General features: G+C 54.2%; 7 protein-coding genes across 7 annotated transcripts; 4 read left to right on the forward strand and 3 right to left on the reverse strand.

Annotated features, from left to right (window-relative positions):
• Positions 1 to 84: 84 nt before the first annotated feature.
• Positions 85 to 1,351, forward strand: POSPLADRAFT_1061777 (hypothetical protein; the record flags this gene model as incomplete). Its single annotated transcript, XM_024481427.1, has 2 exons — positions 85 to 1,172; positions 1,228 to 1,351. 2 exons carry the CDS (start codon positions 85 to 87, stop codon positions 1,349 to 1,351), a joined length of 1,212 nt encoding a protein of 403 aa, XP_024333864.1.
• A 316-nt stretch (positions 1,352 to 1,667) lies between these two features.
• POSPLADRAFT_1082323 (hypothetical protein) lies at positions 1,668 to 1,991 on the forward strand (the record flags this gene model as incomplete). The annotated part of the gene is made up of 1 exon (XM_024483009.1): positions 1,668 to 1,991. A coding segment is annotated over one exon (324 nt), but the record flags the coding sequence as incomplete, so codon positions are not given.
• A 1,137-nt stretch (positions 1,992 to 3,128) lies between these two features.
• On the forward strand, positions 3,129 to 6,631 carry POSPLADRAFT_1036966 (hypothetical protein; the record flags this gene model as incomplete). Its single annotated transcript, XM_024477187.1, has 10 exons — positions 3,129 to 4,038; positions 4,110 to 4,269; positions 4,318 to 4,596; positions 4,628 to 4,656; positions 4,709 to 4,752; positions 5,089 to 5,120; positions 5,173 to 5,180; positions 5,218 to 6,018; positions 6,086 to 6,455; positions 6,511 to 6,631. 10 exons carry the CDS (start codon positions 3,129 to 3,131, stop codon positions 6,629 to 6,631), a joined length of 2,754 nt encoding a protein of 917 aa, XP_024333866.1.
• A 207-nt stretch (positions 6,632 to 6,838) lies between these two features.
• POSPLADRAFT_1050152 (hypothetical protein) lies at positions 6,839 to 8,259 on the reverse strand (the record flags this gene model as incomplete). The annotated part of the gene is made up of 5 exons (XM_024479926.1): positions 6,839 to 7,144; positions 7,181 to 7,376; positions 7,445 to 7,785; positions 7,840 to 7,901; positions 7,953 to 8,259. 5 exons carry the CDS (start codon positions 8,257 to 8,259, stop codon positions 6,839 to 6,841), a joined length of 1,212 nt encoding a protein of 403 aa, XP_024333867.1.
• Positions 8,260 to 9,993: 1,734 nt separating this feature from the next.
• POSPLADRAFT_1157341 (hypothetical protein) lies at positions 9,994 to 14,012 on the reverse strand (the record flags this gene model as incomplete). The annotated part of the gene is made up of 16 exons (XM_024487174.1): positions 9,994 to 10,304; positions 10,365 to 10,636; positions 10,689 to 10,866; positions 10,922 to 11,021; positions 11,086 to 11,177; positions 11,239 to 11,353; positions 11,405 to 11,633; positions 11,701 to 11,742; positions 11,797 to 11,906; positions 11,966 to 12,061; positions 12,129 to 12,538; positions 12,610 to 12,865; positions 12,914 to 13,531; positions 13,587 to 13,625; positions 13,691 to 13,738; positions 13,803 to 14,012. The coding sequence occupies 16 exons, from the start codon at positions 14,010 to 14,012 to the stop codon at positions 9,994 to 9,996; spliced, it is 3,126 nt and encodes a 1,041-aa protein (XP_024333868.1).
• A 573-nt stretch (positions 14,013 to 14,585) lies between these two features.
• Positions 14,586 to 14,855, forward strand: POSPLADRAFT_1157707 (hypothetical protein; the record flags this gene model as incomplete). The annotated part of the gene is made up of 1 exon (XM_024487228.1): positions 14,586 to 14,855. The coding sequence occupies one exon, from the start codon at positions 14,586 to 14,588 to the stop codon at positions 14,853 to 14,855; it is 270 nt and encodes an 89-aa protein (XP_024333869.1).
• A 342-nt stretch (positions 14,856 to 15,197) lies between these two features.
• POSPLADRAFT_1157458 (hypothetical protein) lies at positions 15,198 to 17,449 on the reverse strand (the record flags this gene model as incomplete). Its single annotated transcript, XM_024487188.1, has 8 exons — positions 15,198 to 15,293; positions 15,347 to 15,374; positions 15,424 to 15,483; positions 15,852 to 15,979; positions 16,003 to 16,134; positions 16,267 to 16,284; positions 16,703 to 16,781; positions 17,412 to 17,449. The coding sequence occupies 8 exons, from the start codon at positions 17,447 to 17,449 to the stop codon at positions 15,198 to 15,200; spliced, it is 579 nt and encodes a 192-aa protein (XP_024333870.1).
• Positions 17,450 to 18,572: the final 1,123 nt, after the last annotated feature.

Below are 18,572 nucleotides of genomic sequence, written 5' to 3' on the forward strand. Positions count from 1 at the left end.
AAGCTCGAAGCTCGAAGCTCGAAGCCCCAACCCGCGGAGCCGCCCAATCGCCCAGGCATACTGCACCCGAGGGGCATACGCATAATGCACCCGAGGGCCGACCACCCCGGAGCACGCAGCACAGCGTCCCCCGCGCCGCTCGGGACAAACACAAACGCAAACACAAACAGACGCAGACCTGCAGCAGAGGCTCCAGGCCGGCGTCGCCCCGTCCCATCGTATTGCCCCCGCGCGGTGCCAGTTGCTGGGCAGCACGACTTGCGTCACAGCCACCGGCCTCTATCCGCTGGTCCGCGTTCCCGCTCGCCCGGTCGATCATCCGTCTCGTTCCTGCCCGCCGTCATCGTCGCGCGGCCCCGTCATGTCCACGCGCTGCGCCTGCACCGCATGCCGTATGCCTGCCCGGGCCTGTGCGGACAGTCCTCGCGCCTGTCCGCGGCACAGCGCCGGGCTCGACCACGCTGTGTCCATAACCGCTGGGCCCGATCACGCTGCATCCATACTCGCCATGCCCCTGCCCAGCGCTCCGCCCCCGACGCTCGCACGTGGAACACGCCAGCCTTCTGCACCGCTGGGCTGGAGGCTGCAGCACCTCGTCCTCGCGCGCGCAAGGGCCCCACCCCCGCCCTCCTCGCGCGTCCATCCCACCGCCCGCCCCCGGTGCAGGCGCCCAACGTGCAGCGCGGCCGGCTGACTCGCGGGCGCCGCGGCCGCGGCCTGGACGCAGGGCGCACCACGCAGCAGCACTTGGCCTTGGCCTGGCGGCGCATCCGCATCGCATCTCTCCACGCGCGGCGCCCAGACCTCGGCGCAGGGCGCAGGGCGCGCATCTCCCGCTCCGCTGCGCGCCCCCCTCCTCTTGCGCCCCGGGCCGCTCGCGACGCCATCAAGCGCGCCGTTGATCTCGAAGCCTGGCCGGCCACACTTCCGTGCTCTCCGCAGTGTCTGTCTCTGCGTCCTTGCGTCTGCGTCTCTGCGGTGCGCTGTGGCGGGAGCGCCGCCGGCGGCTTGCGGCCGGCAGCGCCACGTCCGCTGCGCCTGCGTCGAGCCAATGATTCGGGTGAGATCTGCCTCCCCCCACCGCACGGGATACGGATAGGCCCCGTCGTCGCCTGGCTGCCCAGCCGCCCGCCGCCCGCCCACCGCCGCTCGAGACCCGCACGTGTGCGCATGTCAATCTGCCTTTCACGGGGCGACCTGAGCGGTGCGATGCATCCGCGCTTGGAGGGGCGCCGAGCCTCGTGCGCGCGCGGGCGTGCTGGAACGTGAGCTCGAGGCCGTCTGCGACCGCGGTGGCGCGTCCCGCACCATGCAGAGGCCGCTCGAGCTGGACGGCGAAAATGCTCTATGAAGGCATCACACGAACACTCTTCGCTGCTACACCGCGCAGCCCCGACGTCGAGCGAATAGCGCGGGGCAGCCTAGTTGGCCATGATGGGACACGCCGCGCTTCAGACGAAGGCCCCGTGGCCTCGCCGAAACGCTGTCCATAGCCCACGGAAGCGCTTATACTACACACGGCCATCGTCGCCCGCTTTCGTTCATGCTGTAAAGGGCGCACGAGGACATTCCACGCCCGCACTCTCCACGCGTCCGACATGCGCGTCTTCGCCGTCATCACTGCGCTCTCCGCGCTTTCCGCGCTTTCTACGCTCTCCGCGCCCGCGGCGCGCGCACAGTCCACCGTCGTCGTCACCTCCAATGCGCGATACGACGACGCGGCGGTGCCGCTCGCGTCCGTGGCGTGCTACGGGGCCGCTGGCTCTGGGATCAGCACCGAGCCCGTCGAGACGTTCGGCGCGCTCCCCGCATTCCCGTTCATCGGCGGCGCGGCGCTTGCTGCCGGGTGGGCCGCGGCCGCGTGCGGGACGTGCTGGGAGCTCGCGTACGCGCGGTACACCGTCGCCGTGCTCGTGATTGACCATGCGAGCGCGGGGCTCAACATCTCGGTGGAGGCGTTCGACCAGCTGCACGGCGGCACGGCGGCACGGCGGCACGGCGGCACGGCGGCACGGCGGCACGGCGGCACGGCGGCACGGCGGCACGGCGGAGCACTTCCCCAGCCTCAACGCCACCGCGACGCAGGTCGACGCCGCGCGGTGCGGTGGTGCGTCCGGTGCTGCTTAGCCTGCGCGCGTACGTACATCCTTGGCGTATCATCGCATTTCCGACGCGGACTTGTGCGACGCGCATGGCTCAGGCAGGCGGGGCGGCTCGGCGTGCCCGTGGGATGTGTGTGGACATTAGGATCGACGCCCCTTTGGAACGGACTGTTGACCGGATTCTTGGGTTCTTGGAGACACCCGCTGTAGCCTGTCAGAGTCACGGGCTTCTCCAATATATGCGACCATAGCCTGCGCAGCAGACTTGCCTTGTTTTGGGACGTATATATCCCACACGCCCGCCGGGATCCATTTCTGTAGAGGTCCGATCGACGATCTCGAATAGAGTGCATTACTGATCGTCCCTGTATTGTCACCGAACCCGAGCAACGCACCCACTACGACAAGGCCGACAGCAGGGGCTGCCTAGATCCGAGTCGAATGTCGTTGCAGCGGAGCTGCCACCGTTGCTCGGGGATAAGTAGAGGTGGTGCCTTCGCGGGCTCAAGTTGTTCGACTGAAGTCCTGTGGCGTCGGGTGTTGCAACGTCGATGGGTGCCTGAGAGTATCAATGCTCGGCATCGTGATGGCATCAACGTTCTGATCAACCGCTCATTTCTAAGTCTTCCCAGCGCATTTTCCCTATGGGCGCCTGCAATTCTTTGTCTATCTGATGCATTGCGGCTTGCTTAGACGTATGGGACGAAGGGCTTCAATGCATTTACTTGAGGGCAGTGACAGCGTGGCTAACATCGCTCGCGCATCCATGGATGCTCGCCATTACAGTTGCTTGTCGGCTCGTAACATTTGCAAATCGACAAGAGCAACACGGCGTTCGTGATGCGATCTAATCATGTATCGTGGCTGCATTCCTTCTTCTATAATACACACCCTCCAAAGCAGTTCGACCCTCTTCGTACGTACGTTGTGTCCTCACCATTCGTGCACAGCATTCTGACTCTTGCCAAGTATGTGTCCTGATAACCTGTGTCATGAGCATCTCTTGATTGATATTGATATTCCAAGATGACGGACGTCTTGAATGCAAGCATCAGATACATGCCGCAGAGGCCACTTCCGTTGTCACAGAGCTTGCGAGTCTCACCACCACCCTTACCGGTCGAGACTTGGGACCACGTCATCGACTATTTACGATATTGGGGCCTTTGGGATGATCTAGCGGCCTGCTCCCTGGTGTGCAGACGATGGCGCGCAAGGAGCCAGTCCCACCTTGCCAGGAGAGTGCGCCTCTTGCGTCGCGGCGACGTAGTGACACTGTCGCGTGAAATACGGAGCGGAATCCGTACTAGCGACACTCTCAAGGTGACCGACATCGAGGTCACGGTCAAGAACTCGCTGTTTGGCAAGAGGGACACCATCAGCCACCTGGGGACCTTCGTGCCGGCCCTCGCTGGACGTTTCGCGAACCTGATGAGGCTGTATCTAAAGGGAGATTGGCCCGCCGGGATGATGCACCAAGACTTCTTCATCCACCTTTCTGCATTCTCTTCCATCACCCATCTCTCCCTTGTCGAGCTTCACCTCCCTAATGTCTCCGTTTTCGGTCGAATGGTTTGTGCACTACCGAACCTTGTTTCCATCAAGTGCCATCGGTGCACTGTGACTGCTGGACTCGACGTCGGAGAGGAAACTCCTGGCCAACCGGGTATAGTCCCTCCTAGATATGCGGTATTCAGAAGCAGGTCGCTCAAGCTGCAGCAGTTTGGCTACAAGTTTGCTGCTCACTCGGACATCATGCAGTTCATGACAATTTGCGGATGGAACACCGGCTTAGAGGATATCTCGCTGGACTGGAGCTTTCTCGATGATCCAGAGACACCTTTGATTGCACCTTTCCTCGCCGGCGCTCGCGAATCCCTGCGCTCCTTGACGTTCGCTGTCGCTGGACCGCATCAACCTCATGATCGCACCATCGGTACGTGGCTTCATACCCATGAGAATGCAACAAACCCTTTACCTCAATGTAAGACGACATAGTGCTCACAGGCAGTCGCCGCCTCACGACGCTGACTATCTGGTTGGCCCAATCTGTCATGCGTGTGCAGGGCTCGGGCGAGTATTGGATGGCTCGTCTGCTGTCTCACATCAAGTCGGAGGTCATTCGCGATGTGACAATCGTCTTGGATACACACGAGGACAGCTGGCAGTGAGTAGTTCCCATTCTGTTGTAAATTGATACGATAAACGTTTGCAGACAAGAAGACAGGACGACGAGAGTTGCCAGTCTGACCGAGCGCCTGCCGATGAGTTTGTACAGGTGGGTCGATTCGGACCCCGCTCGTCATCTGAGCAAGCACCGCTGCAGCCAGATCGAAGATGTGCTACTACTTCCGCAATATGCGACGCTTGAGCGCGTCGTTGTCGAGTACAGATACCGTCAAGAGAACAGCGGTTCTCTGTCCATAGGCGAGACGCAGTGGTCGACGGTCATGCAAGCCCGCTTTCCACGATTGTACAAGCAAGGGCTTCTGTTGTATGTCTCACAAGTCTTTGGCATTGCGGAGTACACGAGAAAATGACGCTGGGCCGTGCAGTACGTCGGCGACAGTGGATATGGCATATCAATATCCATCTCTGCTGACCAGGCGACATGGCTACGTTGTCCAAAGACCACCACAGCAGCCGGCTGGTAAATCTGTGTAACAGTCAGTATCTTCAAAAGGCGTGCGAGCATATGTCAGCAATATTGTGCACGTGTTAGTGCGTCCCCCTGAAAGTAGGGCTCAATATATGCCCAGACTCTCCACTATCCCAGGTCCTGTCGCGATGCCTGTGCGACGAAGTGAAGACATCGCGTGATTTTATCCTGCTGCGGGTGTGATCGTTATTGCAACCAATCACCGAATTGTCATGGCATCCGATATCCGCATTTGGATTCGAGACGCCAGTGATCGCTTGGCTGTGCGCCACAGCCTTGGCTTCGTTCTATATAATTGTCAGCTCCACATTGATTCTATTAGTATAGGACTCAAAGCAACAGTACTTCGACTTCTTGTTGTGAGCACAGGTCTAATCTTCTGCGCTGATAGCTTACGATCGTTCGTAACAGAGCGTTTGGTGTGCCATTAACAAGGCCTCATGACCGCCCTGCCAGTCGAAGTGTGGGAGGAAGTCTTCGACTGCTTGTACGATTGGGTGGATTACGAGAGCTTGCAGAATTGCTCGGCAGTCTGCAAACAGTGGCGCCAAAGATGTCTCCTTCATCTGCAGATTACTACGTTGGTGCTTTCTGATCGGGAGCAAGTCGCTCGAGTAGCGAAGGCCACACGCGCAGGCTACTACCCGGCAGGCAGCATACAAGAAGTCGTAATCGGCTCTCGCACATGGCAGCCGATCCCTCACCTCAATTCCTTCGTCGCCATGTTTGCAAATAGATCCTTCAACGTGAAGCAGATCGCCATCCAGTACGCGCTCTGGCGTGCCGGCGACGTCCGTCCAGACGTCTTTCTCCACCTCTCTGCGTTCACTTCTGTCGTCCGTCTCTCCCTCGGGGAAGTCGCATTCCCTGATTTCGCCACTCTGCGGCATCTCATATACGCGCTGCCTAGTCTGCAAGGTCTCGGGTGCTGGGGCGTGACATTCTCCAACACTAAGTCAGGGCCTCTACTCTCGTCTGCATGTTCTCCCGCATATTCGAGGCTCAAATTGACGAAGCTGAGGCTCTGCGGCGGCACACAGGAGATCGAGGCGCTTGCTCACTTCTTCGTCGATTCGGGCATCAGTGCGCTTGTGCACGACCTGCTGGTGACATACCGGCTGGGACGCCCGGCAACAGACGTTCCCGCCCTTTCTGTGCCGAATATGCAGCGAATGCTTCAGTCTTCTGGGACGTCTCTGCGCACAGTGCACATCGACGTCGTCAAGCTCCATCGAAGGGGCGGTGCGGCAAATCCAGGTGAGCTCACGATACACATGATCATGACGAATCCAGAAGTTATACAGAACAACAGATGCCTTTCCAGTATTGTTCCACAATGGAAAGCTTGAATCGATCAAATTGCGCTTTGACCACATTCCGGGTGGCGGTCCCATGTGGTACTGTTCTATGCTGGCCGGCATCAGTTCCCCGAGAGTTACGAGATTACACCTGGTATATTCACCTCAACTGCTGGACTCCCTGAAAGAGGACCCACACACTGTACTCGCTCAGACGCTGAAAGAAGATCATTGCGCTCAACTGGAAGGGATCTTAAATACCAAATTGTTCGCGCGACTCCACGATGTCGTGCTGGAGCTGCGGTGCTCTCCTCAATACACGCAGATAGACGAGGCTTCTTGGTCAAAGACGCTGAATCGCTGGCTTCCTGGGCTCCATGGTCGAGGCATCCTACGGTATATATACATTTTCACACGCCGTAAATGGGTGCTGACGTGTCGCATATTTTAGCACGCCTGTAGTCGTAGATTTCACCTCCAAGCAACGACTGCAGAGAGGGAAGAAGACAGTTCGTGGACCAGCGACGGATGAGGAAATCGACCGATCAGGTCATCATTTCAATCAAGCCTAGTCGGAAGCCAACCACATGGTGATTCTTGGTACGGAGACTGATGCTACTTTACCATTCACACGAATCATATAGGCCAGTTGCGAAAGCAAGCCCTTAGACATCTCCCAAATGGCAGTACATGATAGATAGCACGCGGAACTGTTTCCCGCCCGCGCCACGAGAAGCATGAGCATGAAAGGCGTACCTCCGTCGCAGCCTCTCCCGTCTTCAATTGTAGCACCTCTCAAAATCGCCATCCCCACTCCTCCGCGCGTATCCCTGGCTTTCCACGAAGTCCTCCAAGCGACACAGCCCGTCCCCTTGCGCCCCGCAGAACTCCAGCGGCTGCAACGCGTCATTGACGAAGATTCTAACATAGGTCCCATCCGGCGTCTTCCCATCTGATCCTTCGATCAGCGTCCTACCAGTGCCGGCACCACACTCCAGCCGCTCCGTCACCATTCTCGCCGAGAATGGTACCATCCGGTTCGCAACCCACACGCGTTCCGCATCGTCCTTCGTATGCGGCCCTCGCTTCGGGTCCGGCACCTCGCCCCGCCCGCGGCGTACATCGAACAGCCCTATCGTTGCATACACCGCCACCATCGCGTTCTCATGCGAGAAGTCCGCGTAGAGTGCGTGCCCGAGCGGGAACGGCAGCGACGCGTTGTACGTTGTGTTGTCGCGCACAGGCGTGTTAGTCAGCCGCGCGAGCAGCTCGTTTGTATACCCGACGCCCTGCACAGGTCCGAGCGAGTTTCCGGGCCTGTAAATGGCACGCAGCGCACATGATCAGCGATGCAGACTACAAGGTACAGTTGTAGGAGATCCCACCCAGTCTTGTAATACTTCTCGACATCTCCATGGAACTCGAATGCTCGCCATTCATCCTTGGTGAACAGGTCACAGAACGGGCTCCTCGCTTTCTGCTTGGCGAGCAAGCGACTCCTCTCGTAGATGCCACTCTCTTCCAAACCATCCACTCGTGCGTTGGTCATGCTCTCAAACGGGCACATCGCCATCAGGCTGAATACGTCCTCCTCGCTGAGGTTCACGCCCGGCGCTGCCTTCGTCAGACGTTTAATGATCGGCGGCACAAACTGATGCAGCCACGTATTCATCTCTTCCGTACCACCGCCCGCGTTCGGGCAGTCATTGTTCAGTGTGCTGTTCGCCTGCGCTACATTAGATTCCACTCGACGACTGCACGCGATTATCCAGACACGCACCTGCTCCGAAAGACGCACGTCGATCTTCGGATGTATGTGCCCCTGGCTCGCATGCGCAAAGCCTGTCGACAATAGTGTCAGCTGCCAAGACACACTTTGGAGACAGCACCTACCAGTCGACCAGTTCCCCGCGCTGTCCACCACGCGCGGCATGTCCGACGCCCTAATGAAGATCGATTCATCTCCCGCGTTGCCGAGTAGCGCCGCATAACGCGCCCATGCCTCCGCGCCAGATGCCCAGCTCTGCGTGGCGCCGAGCGGGATGAGGTCGTCCTGACCGAGCGCGTACTCGTAGTCGTTCATGAATTTGAGGTGTGAATGGTACTTGCGTGCGCGCGCGAGCTGATGTACGGCGTGCCTGTATGCCGACGCATTATCATCTGGGAAGCGTGCGCCGTGACGTTGGAGCTGAAGCGCCATGAGACGGTCAGGACGGATGAATACAATGGGTGATTCTTGTACGTACGATGTTGACCTGTCAAATAAGAATGCAATATTAGTGCTTTGCGATAATTGCGTGGCTAAAGACATGAGCTCGCCTGTGTGATGTTGCATTCTATGGGAGGAGACACGTACTTCCCGGCACGATGAAACGGAGAGTACTGTCCCCAAAGACGTTGTATTTTCTTGGGTACGTCGATCCCATGTTTAGACTCAGCCTCCTTTGCAGCGTTGGTCGGGTGATTGTAAGCTTCTTTCGGTCGTAAGTGAGAGGCAAGCATGCATACTAGCCGGATCAATATCCAGGCTAGAATGACACGCTGAACAAGGCGCCTGAACCTCTGCCATAGAGTAATACGATGTTTCTCAACACGCTCCCCCGAAGTCGAACGCGGGTCGACAGCGGGCAGAATGGTGTCATGTTGTATGTCGTAGGACTTTTCGTCGGGTATAGACATGAGAACAAAACCGACGGAGCAGAGGAGAGAAGATACTGGTTATGGGATATAATATATCTAGTGTATATAGGGCGAGGCAAATGCAATGCATCTCGTGATGTCACCGCCCATGGAGTCATAGGAGGCGCGCTTTTCAGGAAACAGTCCAACGCATCCGATCATCAAATCGGGTATAGCCGACGCCCAACCGAGCGCTCAGTGGCACTGAACATACGTATTAAGTACGACGTTCGCGTTTGAGTACTATCACTATGTACACACCAGAAAATACTAGATCTGCGCTATCAACTCAACATTGAAGGCTCGCAGCTTCCGACGCTCACACCACAGCAGTAAGGCTGCAAGGTTATATTCCATGATGCCGTCAGGTTAGGAAGCATCATGAGAAGCAATGGCCTACTGCCGTTCCCAAGTTATGCTTTGACAAGTATTGCGTCATGTCAAGGTCAGCAGACAGCGCAGCCGCAGCGGGTTAGTACACGCTCAGGTATCTCCGTACGCGTAGATAACCAAGAACCAGAGCGGTCAACAAGAAGCTGCTAACAGTGGTCCCACGCACCACACGCATTTGAAAAGGACTCACCAAGTCGAGATGGTTCGTATGTAACGATATCCGTAGGCACTTCCAAGTGACGTCAATCTTCCAGCGCTGAGGGTCATCACTGCTAAACGTATGAACCTCACCGAGTCGAATCCGACTGCAAATGAAACAGCGGTGTACGTAAGACGGGAGAATAGGGCCCAAAACTTAAGAGGACTATAGACACAGGAGGCAAGGAAGCTAACAAGTAGATGGCAGTAGAGTTATGACGGTGGCCGGCGTAGCTCGTAGTGGGAAGCAAGTTACCATGGGCGAGCCGAGGGAGTATCCGCACATTGTTAGTGATGGCCTCCAGTAGTCCCTTGAGCTTTTTAAAACGGTACCTGATCTTACTGAGAATCACATTTTTCGTGTGCATGTCATGATTTGGCGTAAATCTTTGCCACGTTTGTGGCGTTTCGCACGACTTGTACTAGTAATATTTCGGCAAATGAAAGTGGCAGGAAGAACGCTATTGACACGGTATACGCAATAAACATTGATGTATTCTGCGCCTGAGATCTCCAGCTGTGCTGGATACATAGTCTAACAGGACTTGACCAGAGAACAATCAGAGAGCGTCGAAGCGTCGTGCATGAACACACGTACCGTTGATTACAAACCATCCTCTTAACGACGATCTATATTTCAAACGAGATAATGCGCGATTATGAATCATAAAGAAGCCTTCTCCAATCGTATAGCAGGCTGCTGTGTCGATGCCGATAACGACGACATCTGATCCACGGGCACTGCTGCTGAATGGGATGGCATGCTCCTCTTGAAGAGCGCTAGCTCTGGATCCTGTCCCTCGGCAATAACAAGAGCACCAGGGCGTTCCGTTTGAGGAGGAACTTCCCTCAGTTGCTGAGATAGGAGATGTATCGATACCTTCTTACGCGCAGCCGACGGGAGGATCAAACGGTCGTAGACTGCGAGCAATTCGTCTATAGAAAGTGCTTGAATGGCGGCGGTATCCTTATCGGCTGCAACAGCGCACAAGTCAAAAATTGCGATAATCCTCGCAAGTTTCGAATGAAACAAACCCCGTAAGAAGTCGCAATCGCCGGCATCAATCCGCGCCCAGAACCTCCCGGTCTCTTCTCGTAGATTCTTCACGCGTTCGAGCTTTTTCACAATGAGCCCTTGTTTCTTATATGTGAAGTCCTCTGGGGACATCGTGGAGAGAGTCCCGCGCAGAGTTGCGAAGAAGGTGTCCACGCGATCTTCGAGATACCAGGGCGCGTGAGTGCTCTGGATCATAACGTACAGACATATAGAAGTTGAAATGGTGGTGGTCGCGGCGAGCACGACATAGCTGCAGATGACGGGTCCAGTAAGGCCTCGAGCGAGAAAGATGTGGGACATACCCAAGTTGTTCCTTCGTGCGCAGCTCGGAATATGCAGGTTCCTTCATGATGTGTCCAATGAGTTCCATCACAGGGCGGAGCAAAGCATCTGCAACGTGTCCAAACTGGCAGAAGTAGGCCAGGCTAGAATTCGTCTCTTGTGCATTGGAATGCGTCCTGCGGACTATGACGTTCGTGCCTGAATGGTGTGGTCATGTCAGATTGACAAGGATTATGGTAGGGAAGAACCTTACTGTCAGGTAAGGCGAGAGCCCGGCGGCACGGATGCTCGCTCAAGGACAGCGGGCGAGCAGAGAGGCACTGCTCAACGTGTCGTGCGAGCACAATGGCCTCCTATAATACACAGGAAACATGCGTCATTATTCAACGTTCAGCGTAATGCTCAACATCGCCGTACCTCCTGCGATACATTACCGCTGACCAGCATGTCGATGTAGGTTTTGGATAATAGCTCTTCCTTGTGGCGTTGAACGTCACCCACTTCTACGACTAAGCACCGGGGTTACAAATCGTCGACAGGTGTTTTGTACGGGAGAGATGTAGAACGTACAGTCGAATTCTGCCAGTTTTTCCGCAGGCGTCCAGACCTTTTCCATTAATGCCCATCCTCCCAATGTCTTCGATAGGCCTGACGGCTGTCCCAGGTAGAAATTTTCATATTCTCTCTTGACCTGAAGAGCGATTGGTATGTGTCAATCTGCAACTGTGACAATGACCATGATTAAACTCGCCTGCTCCATCATAACCTTCAATCGCTCGCTGTCGACTTGTATATCTTTCAGCTTTTCAAGCACCATGTTCAAAAGAACAGAAAGTTTGTCGTTGTACCCGCTGACATGGACACAAATGCCCTTCGCGGTGTTTGACAAGCCATACGAAAGCCCAGCAAGATGGGCGGCATAGGTTATCTCGGCAAGTGCGTCATCTACAAGGTCAGCAAGGATGCTACTCCCCGCATGCCGAAATCAATGCGAATCCGGAAGGCCATCTCTGAGAATCGATTGCAACTGACCGTGTAAGGAGTGCCTGCCGAGGAGTTCCGTAGGCTAATAGACTTCCAGCACAGTCAACACATGGATACGTCCGTCGAGCTTGCGCGTGCACACACCTCTTGATCTCTACATTGACGATAGCTTTGGGTACCCAGAATTGATCATCCTTCTTATGCCAGAGCGTAGATATCGGCGTCCTGCGAATACAGGATGGCGCTCTCGTGGGCTTAACAAGTACGTGAGCCGTTGATATGACTCATAGTAGTGTCAAATGCAACGACATACTTCCAAGACCTGAACACGGTCCACTGAGAGGTTCGTCGGTATGAATGGATTCGCCTGTGGTAGATGCAGTCCAGGATTCTCGTTGGGCAGATTCGCCTAATGGTCATCAAGCGGATCAGAAAGCCGAAGCATAAATGGCGATACCCATCAGAATCTCGCAAACCTTGTCCATTACTCCAGCATCCAGTCTCTGCACGCAATACTCCCCACCTAGCCACCGCTCCTTCTCCCATTTTGCGTCAGCACCCACAATCACCTCGAGATGCTCCCGTGCCTGCAGCGTGACACGCCCCTTTTCAGGCGTGCACACGGCGAGGATCGCCTTGAACGCGGCCTCGTCCCAAGCGCGCAGGATGGACGTACCGCTCACCGCATGCTCAGGTGCATGTGGCTCGGCGAGCTGCGCAGAGAGGCCTTGGACGTACGAGTGCGGTTGCCCGCGCTCGCGGAAGCGGAAGTGGAGGAGAGCTATGGTGTGCGCCTCCGTGAAGTGGTACAGGGGGAAGGGTGATGGGGACAAACGCAGGAGCGAGAGATAATTGTAAATCGTGAGTAAGACGTCCTTGTAGTGTCCTGCGGAGTTGATAGGGGGATATGGACAGTCCGTTGGCCAATGATGAGAGTGATATGAGATGCAGGCCCACCGTATCCTTCCTTCGTGAGTCTGACGGACACCTTGAGCTGCTGCACGCTCGGATTCCGCCACTCTGCACCCGTTGAGATGCTGATGAGCCAGTTTTTCTTCTTCAGATACGCATACACACTTCCGGGCCCCTCGTGTCCCAGGAAATGAGAAATCATGAATGCGGGCTGAGTGTCCAGATGTGGCCGCTGATCTGGAATCATGAAGGTCAGGGTCAACGAGTAGTAGTCTTTCACCGTTTTGATGAAGATGATGGACTGCATCTGTGATCAGCCAAACCCACGAAAAGAGCGGGCCGTACTCACGCCCATCTCATTAGGCCCCCAGACAGGTTGTGTAGACACGGGACGCGGATCCAGACCACGGTTCGAGATAGGGGAGAACAGTGAGACCACCATGTGCGTGAGCTCTTCAAGAGATTCTACATATACGGTGAGGAACGAGTTATACAACGCATAGAAGCAGAAGGTTTTCTCACCCTTCCCTAGAACAGCCAATGTCATGCGACCGGCGCAATACTCCTGTTTCCACCACTCTACCATTCGTCTGCGCGTCTCTGTCCACACAGAACTCTCGTCTGTGCTTTCGCCGTCTCCTTGTGTCTCTGCCTGAAGCTTTCTCGCAGCTGCGGTTATACTCTCAACACATCCCGTGCTGAACTTTGAGTACGGGTGCTCCGGTGCACTAAGAGTCCTGTTGATTTGAAGGACCCTTCGCACATCGTTTTGGATGTTCTTTCTGTACTCTGAGTCGACTGCGTATATTTCGCGCTTTGTGAGGGATTCAGTAAATAGAGGGCAGTGAAAGAAGGCAGCAAGGCGAGCGAGACCACCAGGAAGGTGAGCAGCTCCGATGGAAAACCAATAATCCATCTGGGAGCTCCCAGTACTTGCGTTGCGCGCACCGCCATTGGAGGAGATGTACTTGATAAGTCCTGTTGATTCATATGTGTACGTGCGACGGACAGACCTCACGCACCGACAAGAAATCGTTCTCTTCAGGGAATAGCTCCGAGCCCTTGAGGATGTGTTGGAATTCAGCTATAAGTAGCCAATGTTTTTACCAGGCGCTTGGAAACATACTTTGGATATCATATGTTCTAGAAAATGTGCCAGGCCGTGCACATCATCCTGTGGGGTGAGACATAATAGTCCACTTAATGTTGCACAATAGCTCGACGCATGGACAGCTCACCGGATCATGCATGGCTCCGACTTGAACCGTGACGCATGCGGCAGCTTTGTCCGCTGTATCGTCGTGTATGACTATCGCTCGTAAGCCATTGTTGAGGTCAACAAGTCTATAATCCCTGTCGTCGAGATCCGGTTTGTCGATATGCCCAGTAAACGTAGAAAAACTGTATATCCCATCCCGTGTAGCACAATCTCTCCACTTGGAAGACATAAGAACAAGGGGTCTGTAAGCTCCGATAGGTATTCGAGATTGACCGCTGACTAGATCTTCTGTAGGCTTCAAAGTAAGCACTAGTATTCATCACACATGAGAAGAGCAAGTGCTATGTTCCATGAATATCGGAAGAAGAAGAAGCATGACATACACAGTAAGCAAGACAGAATACGACTTGTCGCTGTGTAGTTTGGTCAATATCTCAATCTCTTGGGCCCGATCGCGCTTGATCGGGCCCGAAAGAAACTCATATTGGCCAGAGACTAAACGCACGCGACAGTGACGCGCATCAGTCTTTTCAGAGGAACCCATTCCGCGAGATTCTACTCCATATACACCGTCAGTACAATACATGCACAATATAGCTTGGCCTCGAATGGCCCGTGATGGGAGGCTCCCAATCAAGCGCAAACTACTATGTTTTTCCTCTACAGGCTTCGGACGTATTTGGTGTCAACTTGGCATATAGACATTCCCCGCGCGGCGAGTCGATAATATGAATGACCGTTGAGCGTAAAAGTATTATGCAGTACCTCACAGCTTTGAGAATATATGGTAGGTCCGATGACGATGTGCTTATTGCTGGATTATATTGTTACCGTATCTGTTGAAGCACGCATTCAGGAACGAGCTCGCAAGCTCGGGCGCGCGAGTAACCGGGGGCCGGAGGCCCCTATCGTAGTATATAACGACCCCGCGCGATGTACGTACCGCACGCGATTGTCCCTTACGGGCATCGCTACGCCCGTGGACAAACGCGCCCCGCACCGTTCGCACCGTTGTTCCAACAGTATCCTCCTGTCTGACGGCTATTGTTGGTTCACGCAACATGCTTTTTGATACAAATGAAATGGGCCATGTTTGATTGTCATCAAGGATATAATCCACTTGGTACTGCTTCGCTGCTCGCAATCATATCTGACTGTGGCTAGCCGTGCTATACACACATCCTTTGACCTCGAGCAAAACGGACTGTCATACCGAAGTCACTTGCGAGCCAGGTCCTCAAGAGGAACATCCATGATGCTGGATGACGTCATGGTAATCGTTCTTCGTCCACTGAAACACCTGGAGTTGAGCCTTGTAGCGCTCGTCAGAACGCGCAAGGGTGGACTTCTATCTCATCGCATACGCACAATGCATAAAGAGAATTAACGTAGGCTTTGCAGTACATGACCACGGTCAGACAAGTTGGAGACAAGAAACGGCATACATACCTTTCGCGGCAGCTGAATGAAAGATGATCCATACGAAAACGTCCGGGAAGAAAGCGCAATACTAGGCCCATGCGAGTGATGAGATCAGGGGCGTCCACATAGATATTCTCTCACAGTGATGAATTGCCCGAGTTGTAGAATTCTGACACGGGTGTGAACACGAGTCGTGAGGCCGAGTAAGCACCACGTACGTAGTCATGAGCGCGCGGTTCACTATGATGAACGTAAGCCTGTTGAGCAACCTCTCCGTGCTGTACAAGTCAGTGAGCGCCCGTCAAAGTAGCCCCGGTAGCTACCTTTTCAGCCCTGTGTGTTTGTCTCGCAAGTAGAGTACGAGTGTCGTGGTAGTGATGATATCGGCAATTGAGGCGGACACGGTTTGTAGAGGTGCTGCTACCTGTGCCTGTAGTTACAAAGTGAGAATGCAAGGAGTACTATACAACATCGAACGTCCCTCAAACCGAGCGAATGCATTCACCGAGCTCCCATATGCAAACCTGAAAACTAGTATGTTTTTAGCGTAGATGCAGAGCAAGTTGTCCCTTACGCTAACCGCACCCCCCCTGTACCCACGCTCAATAAATGTTCATTGTTAGAGTTGAGGATTCCAAGTACGTACCAAACCCAGATGCTGACCCAAAACAGATAGATAAGAGATATGAATGCAAAGGGAAACATAAATGGCACACCACATGACATGACTGCAAGGAGGACCTCATTTCCAGACAAATCAGAAAACCCGAAAATCTGGTTCAGAGAATATAACATACCGTGGCAACAACGATGACTGGCCGATACCACGTGTTTGCAAGTACTGACCAGACGAATGTCATAATATGAATATCTTCGTAGCTGTATGTAGCATTTAAGACCCACAGTGCCAGATGTGATAGGCATAATAGCTGCAAGTAACGTCAACAAGGAAAGTAAGAGACACGACTCGGACGTGCTCCATACCACTGTACTATCAAGACATTGATAGTCTTCTACAGATTAGAGGGTAGAAGCGGCAGCTTAAGTCTCCGAAAACTTACGGACAGACTATACTCGACCTGCAGGTTGTGTTAACAATATACCACGGAGGATAGTTTAGGCCGCCTACTATCGCGGCGCTATATTTGAATCATCATGGTGAGATATAGTATACTGTAGCATGGTAGGAGTGATCACAGACTTGCTCAACGGAAAAGTTGCAGAGATATCAGCATGCGATGTCACAGTAACTGTCCAGATGGTCTGTGATCGGTATTGAGACCTGACGTGGTGGAATAGACCCAGAATTCTAAATGCAAACGTACCGCAACATCAGACACAGTGATTCCAGTATCCAAGATCCTGGCAGCCTTTACGAGTGAAATCCAAAGCATACAACGGTAAACGTGACATATCCTCACCACGTAATCATAACCTTGTGATAGAGACGGACGCCTCAGCATACAAACCATGTCGCATGGCGATGCAACATCGTACCAGCGCCTTGATATGCCACTTGTCGCGCGAGTATCGACGACAATAGTAGAGGAATTGACCGCATGTCACTCCATAGAATCTGTGCGACAAGTCTTGAGTCAGCTGGGATCTCAAAGGTAGAGAGCAATGAATTACAAAGCAGAGAAAAGAACTGCTATATGAAGACAACCAATATTCGGTGTCAGATTCAAGTTCAATCCGGTCATGGCACAGAAGAATGGGGGAGTGTCGAGAAGGAGACAGGACCTCTCGCCTTTATATAGTGCAGGAAATGCACTTGAATCAGAGCTTATCTTTAGTCTGATGCCTTTGAAATAGTTTCCTGTCACATACGTTGTATACATAAATTCAATCACAACTCTGTCATTTACATTCGAGTTGAGACGTGAATGCATGAGCTTCTGAAACTGCTCGTCGTGTCGGAATCTTTCACACCGATAGGCGAAGGTGGATATGACACGGTACGCGACACGGTTGGGAAACTACGATGACGCCGTCATCTGGGCGTTTATATGCTCTGTGAAATCTCAAAGCCAATCACAGACTTCATATGATTTGAATACGGCGCCCAGAAGGTGAAGCCCCTTTCCCGGGACGTCCCCGACCTTGCTGAGCGGGGCACATGCCAAGTCTGCGGGGTGGAGGACTCCCTGGAACACATGATAATCGACTGTAGGGCACCCGGATAACGCGAAATATGGCGACTCACGGAGCACCTCTGGGTTCGGAAACACCGCCTCTGGCCATGCCTGAGCCGCGGCGATATCCTAGGGTGTGGCTTAATCGAATTCACCACCTATTCTAGGAAGCCGCGATGGGGAGCCACTCAATTATACTACATCGTGATCAAGTGATATACGGCCGGAGTCTGTGGTCATCAAACACAGTCACTAACCACTGACTACTTGCCACAAGGGCGTGGATACCAATGTTAAGAGCGGCCAGAGGCTCGGATGCACTCTGCATGTACCTGCACTGTATATCGAGTATCAATTCGAGTGGGACAAACAGACCATGTCTCGCCGGCGACGGTCGTGTAGGATACAATCACGATGGGCAGGTGTCGGATATGGCGCAAGACTGTGCATTTCGCACAATACGAAGGTAAATCTACAGCCCTGATAAGGAGATGCAGTGAGTACTCGCCGAAGCAAGCAGCTGGCTCCATGAACGTCGTCTAGATGATCAAACCTTATACACACAGCATCTTTGCATCTATGCTGCCAGAATAGAGATCTGGTCCGCCCGTTATGCCCACGATTCATGGGATGGTGCACCTAGGGCAGGTCCTGGAGGTATCTAGTAGACCCCCATCGGGGCGGTGGGAAATGGGTCTAACGAACACCATCCCCAGGGGGAGATCAGGGCCTATATCCCGATATGGATATAGGCATGTGCCTGATCGCACCCTCGAGGCGGGTTAGACGCCCGCCCGCCCTCCTTGGGACGCTCCTCCGCCGTACCTTAGGACACTCCACCATCCCCAGCCTCTGTGTACCCTCGCCATATTTGTACCTGTCTACATCTTGATGCCATGTCTTTGCTATTTCAAATTAGCTCCTATGCTCTCTCGCCCGGCTATATTCTCGCTTTCACCATGCCGCCACCTAGTACTCTCCAGATCGGCGACGACCTGCTCCCATGTCCTGCGACACCCCCCCGATCGCAGCCACCGAGGACGCGCGATAACCAGAAGGTCATCCCCCGCACAGGGGCGCACTTTTTGACCCCCCAAAAACGTCGGCTCGGGGGCAAAAAAGATCAGGTCTTAGTTAGTCATCCAGGTGATACTCGTACATTGGCACTGCTAGCCCGTCTGCATGCTTTAGAATCTCATGCTTCTACTCCCCCCCCCCTCCGACGGACGCCC

This window comes from Postia placenta (assembly GCF_002117355.1).
Source record: "Postia placenta MAD-698-R-SB12 unplaced genomic scaffold POSPLAscaffold_19, whole genome shotgun sequence".
Lineage (NCBI taxonomy): Eukaryota > Fungi > Basidiomycota > Agaricomycetes > Polyporales > Adustoporiaceae > Rhodonia > Rhodonia placenta.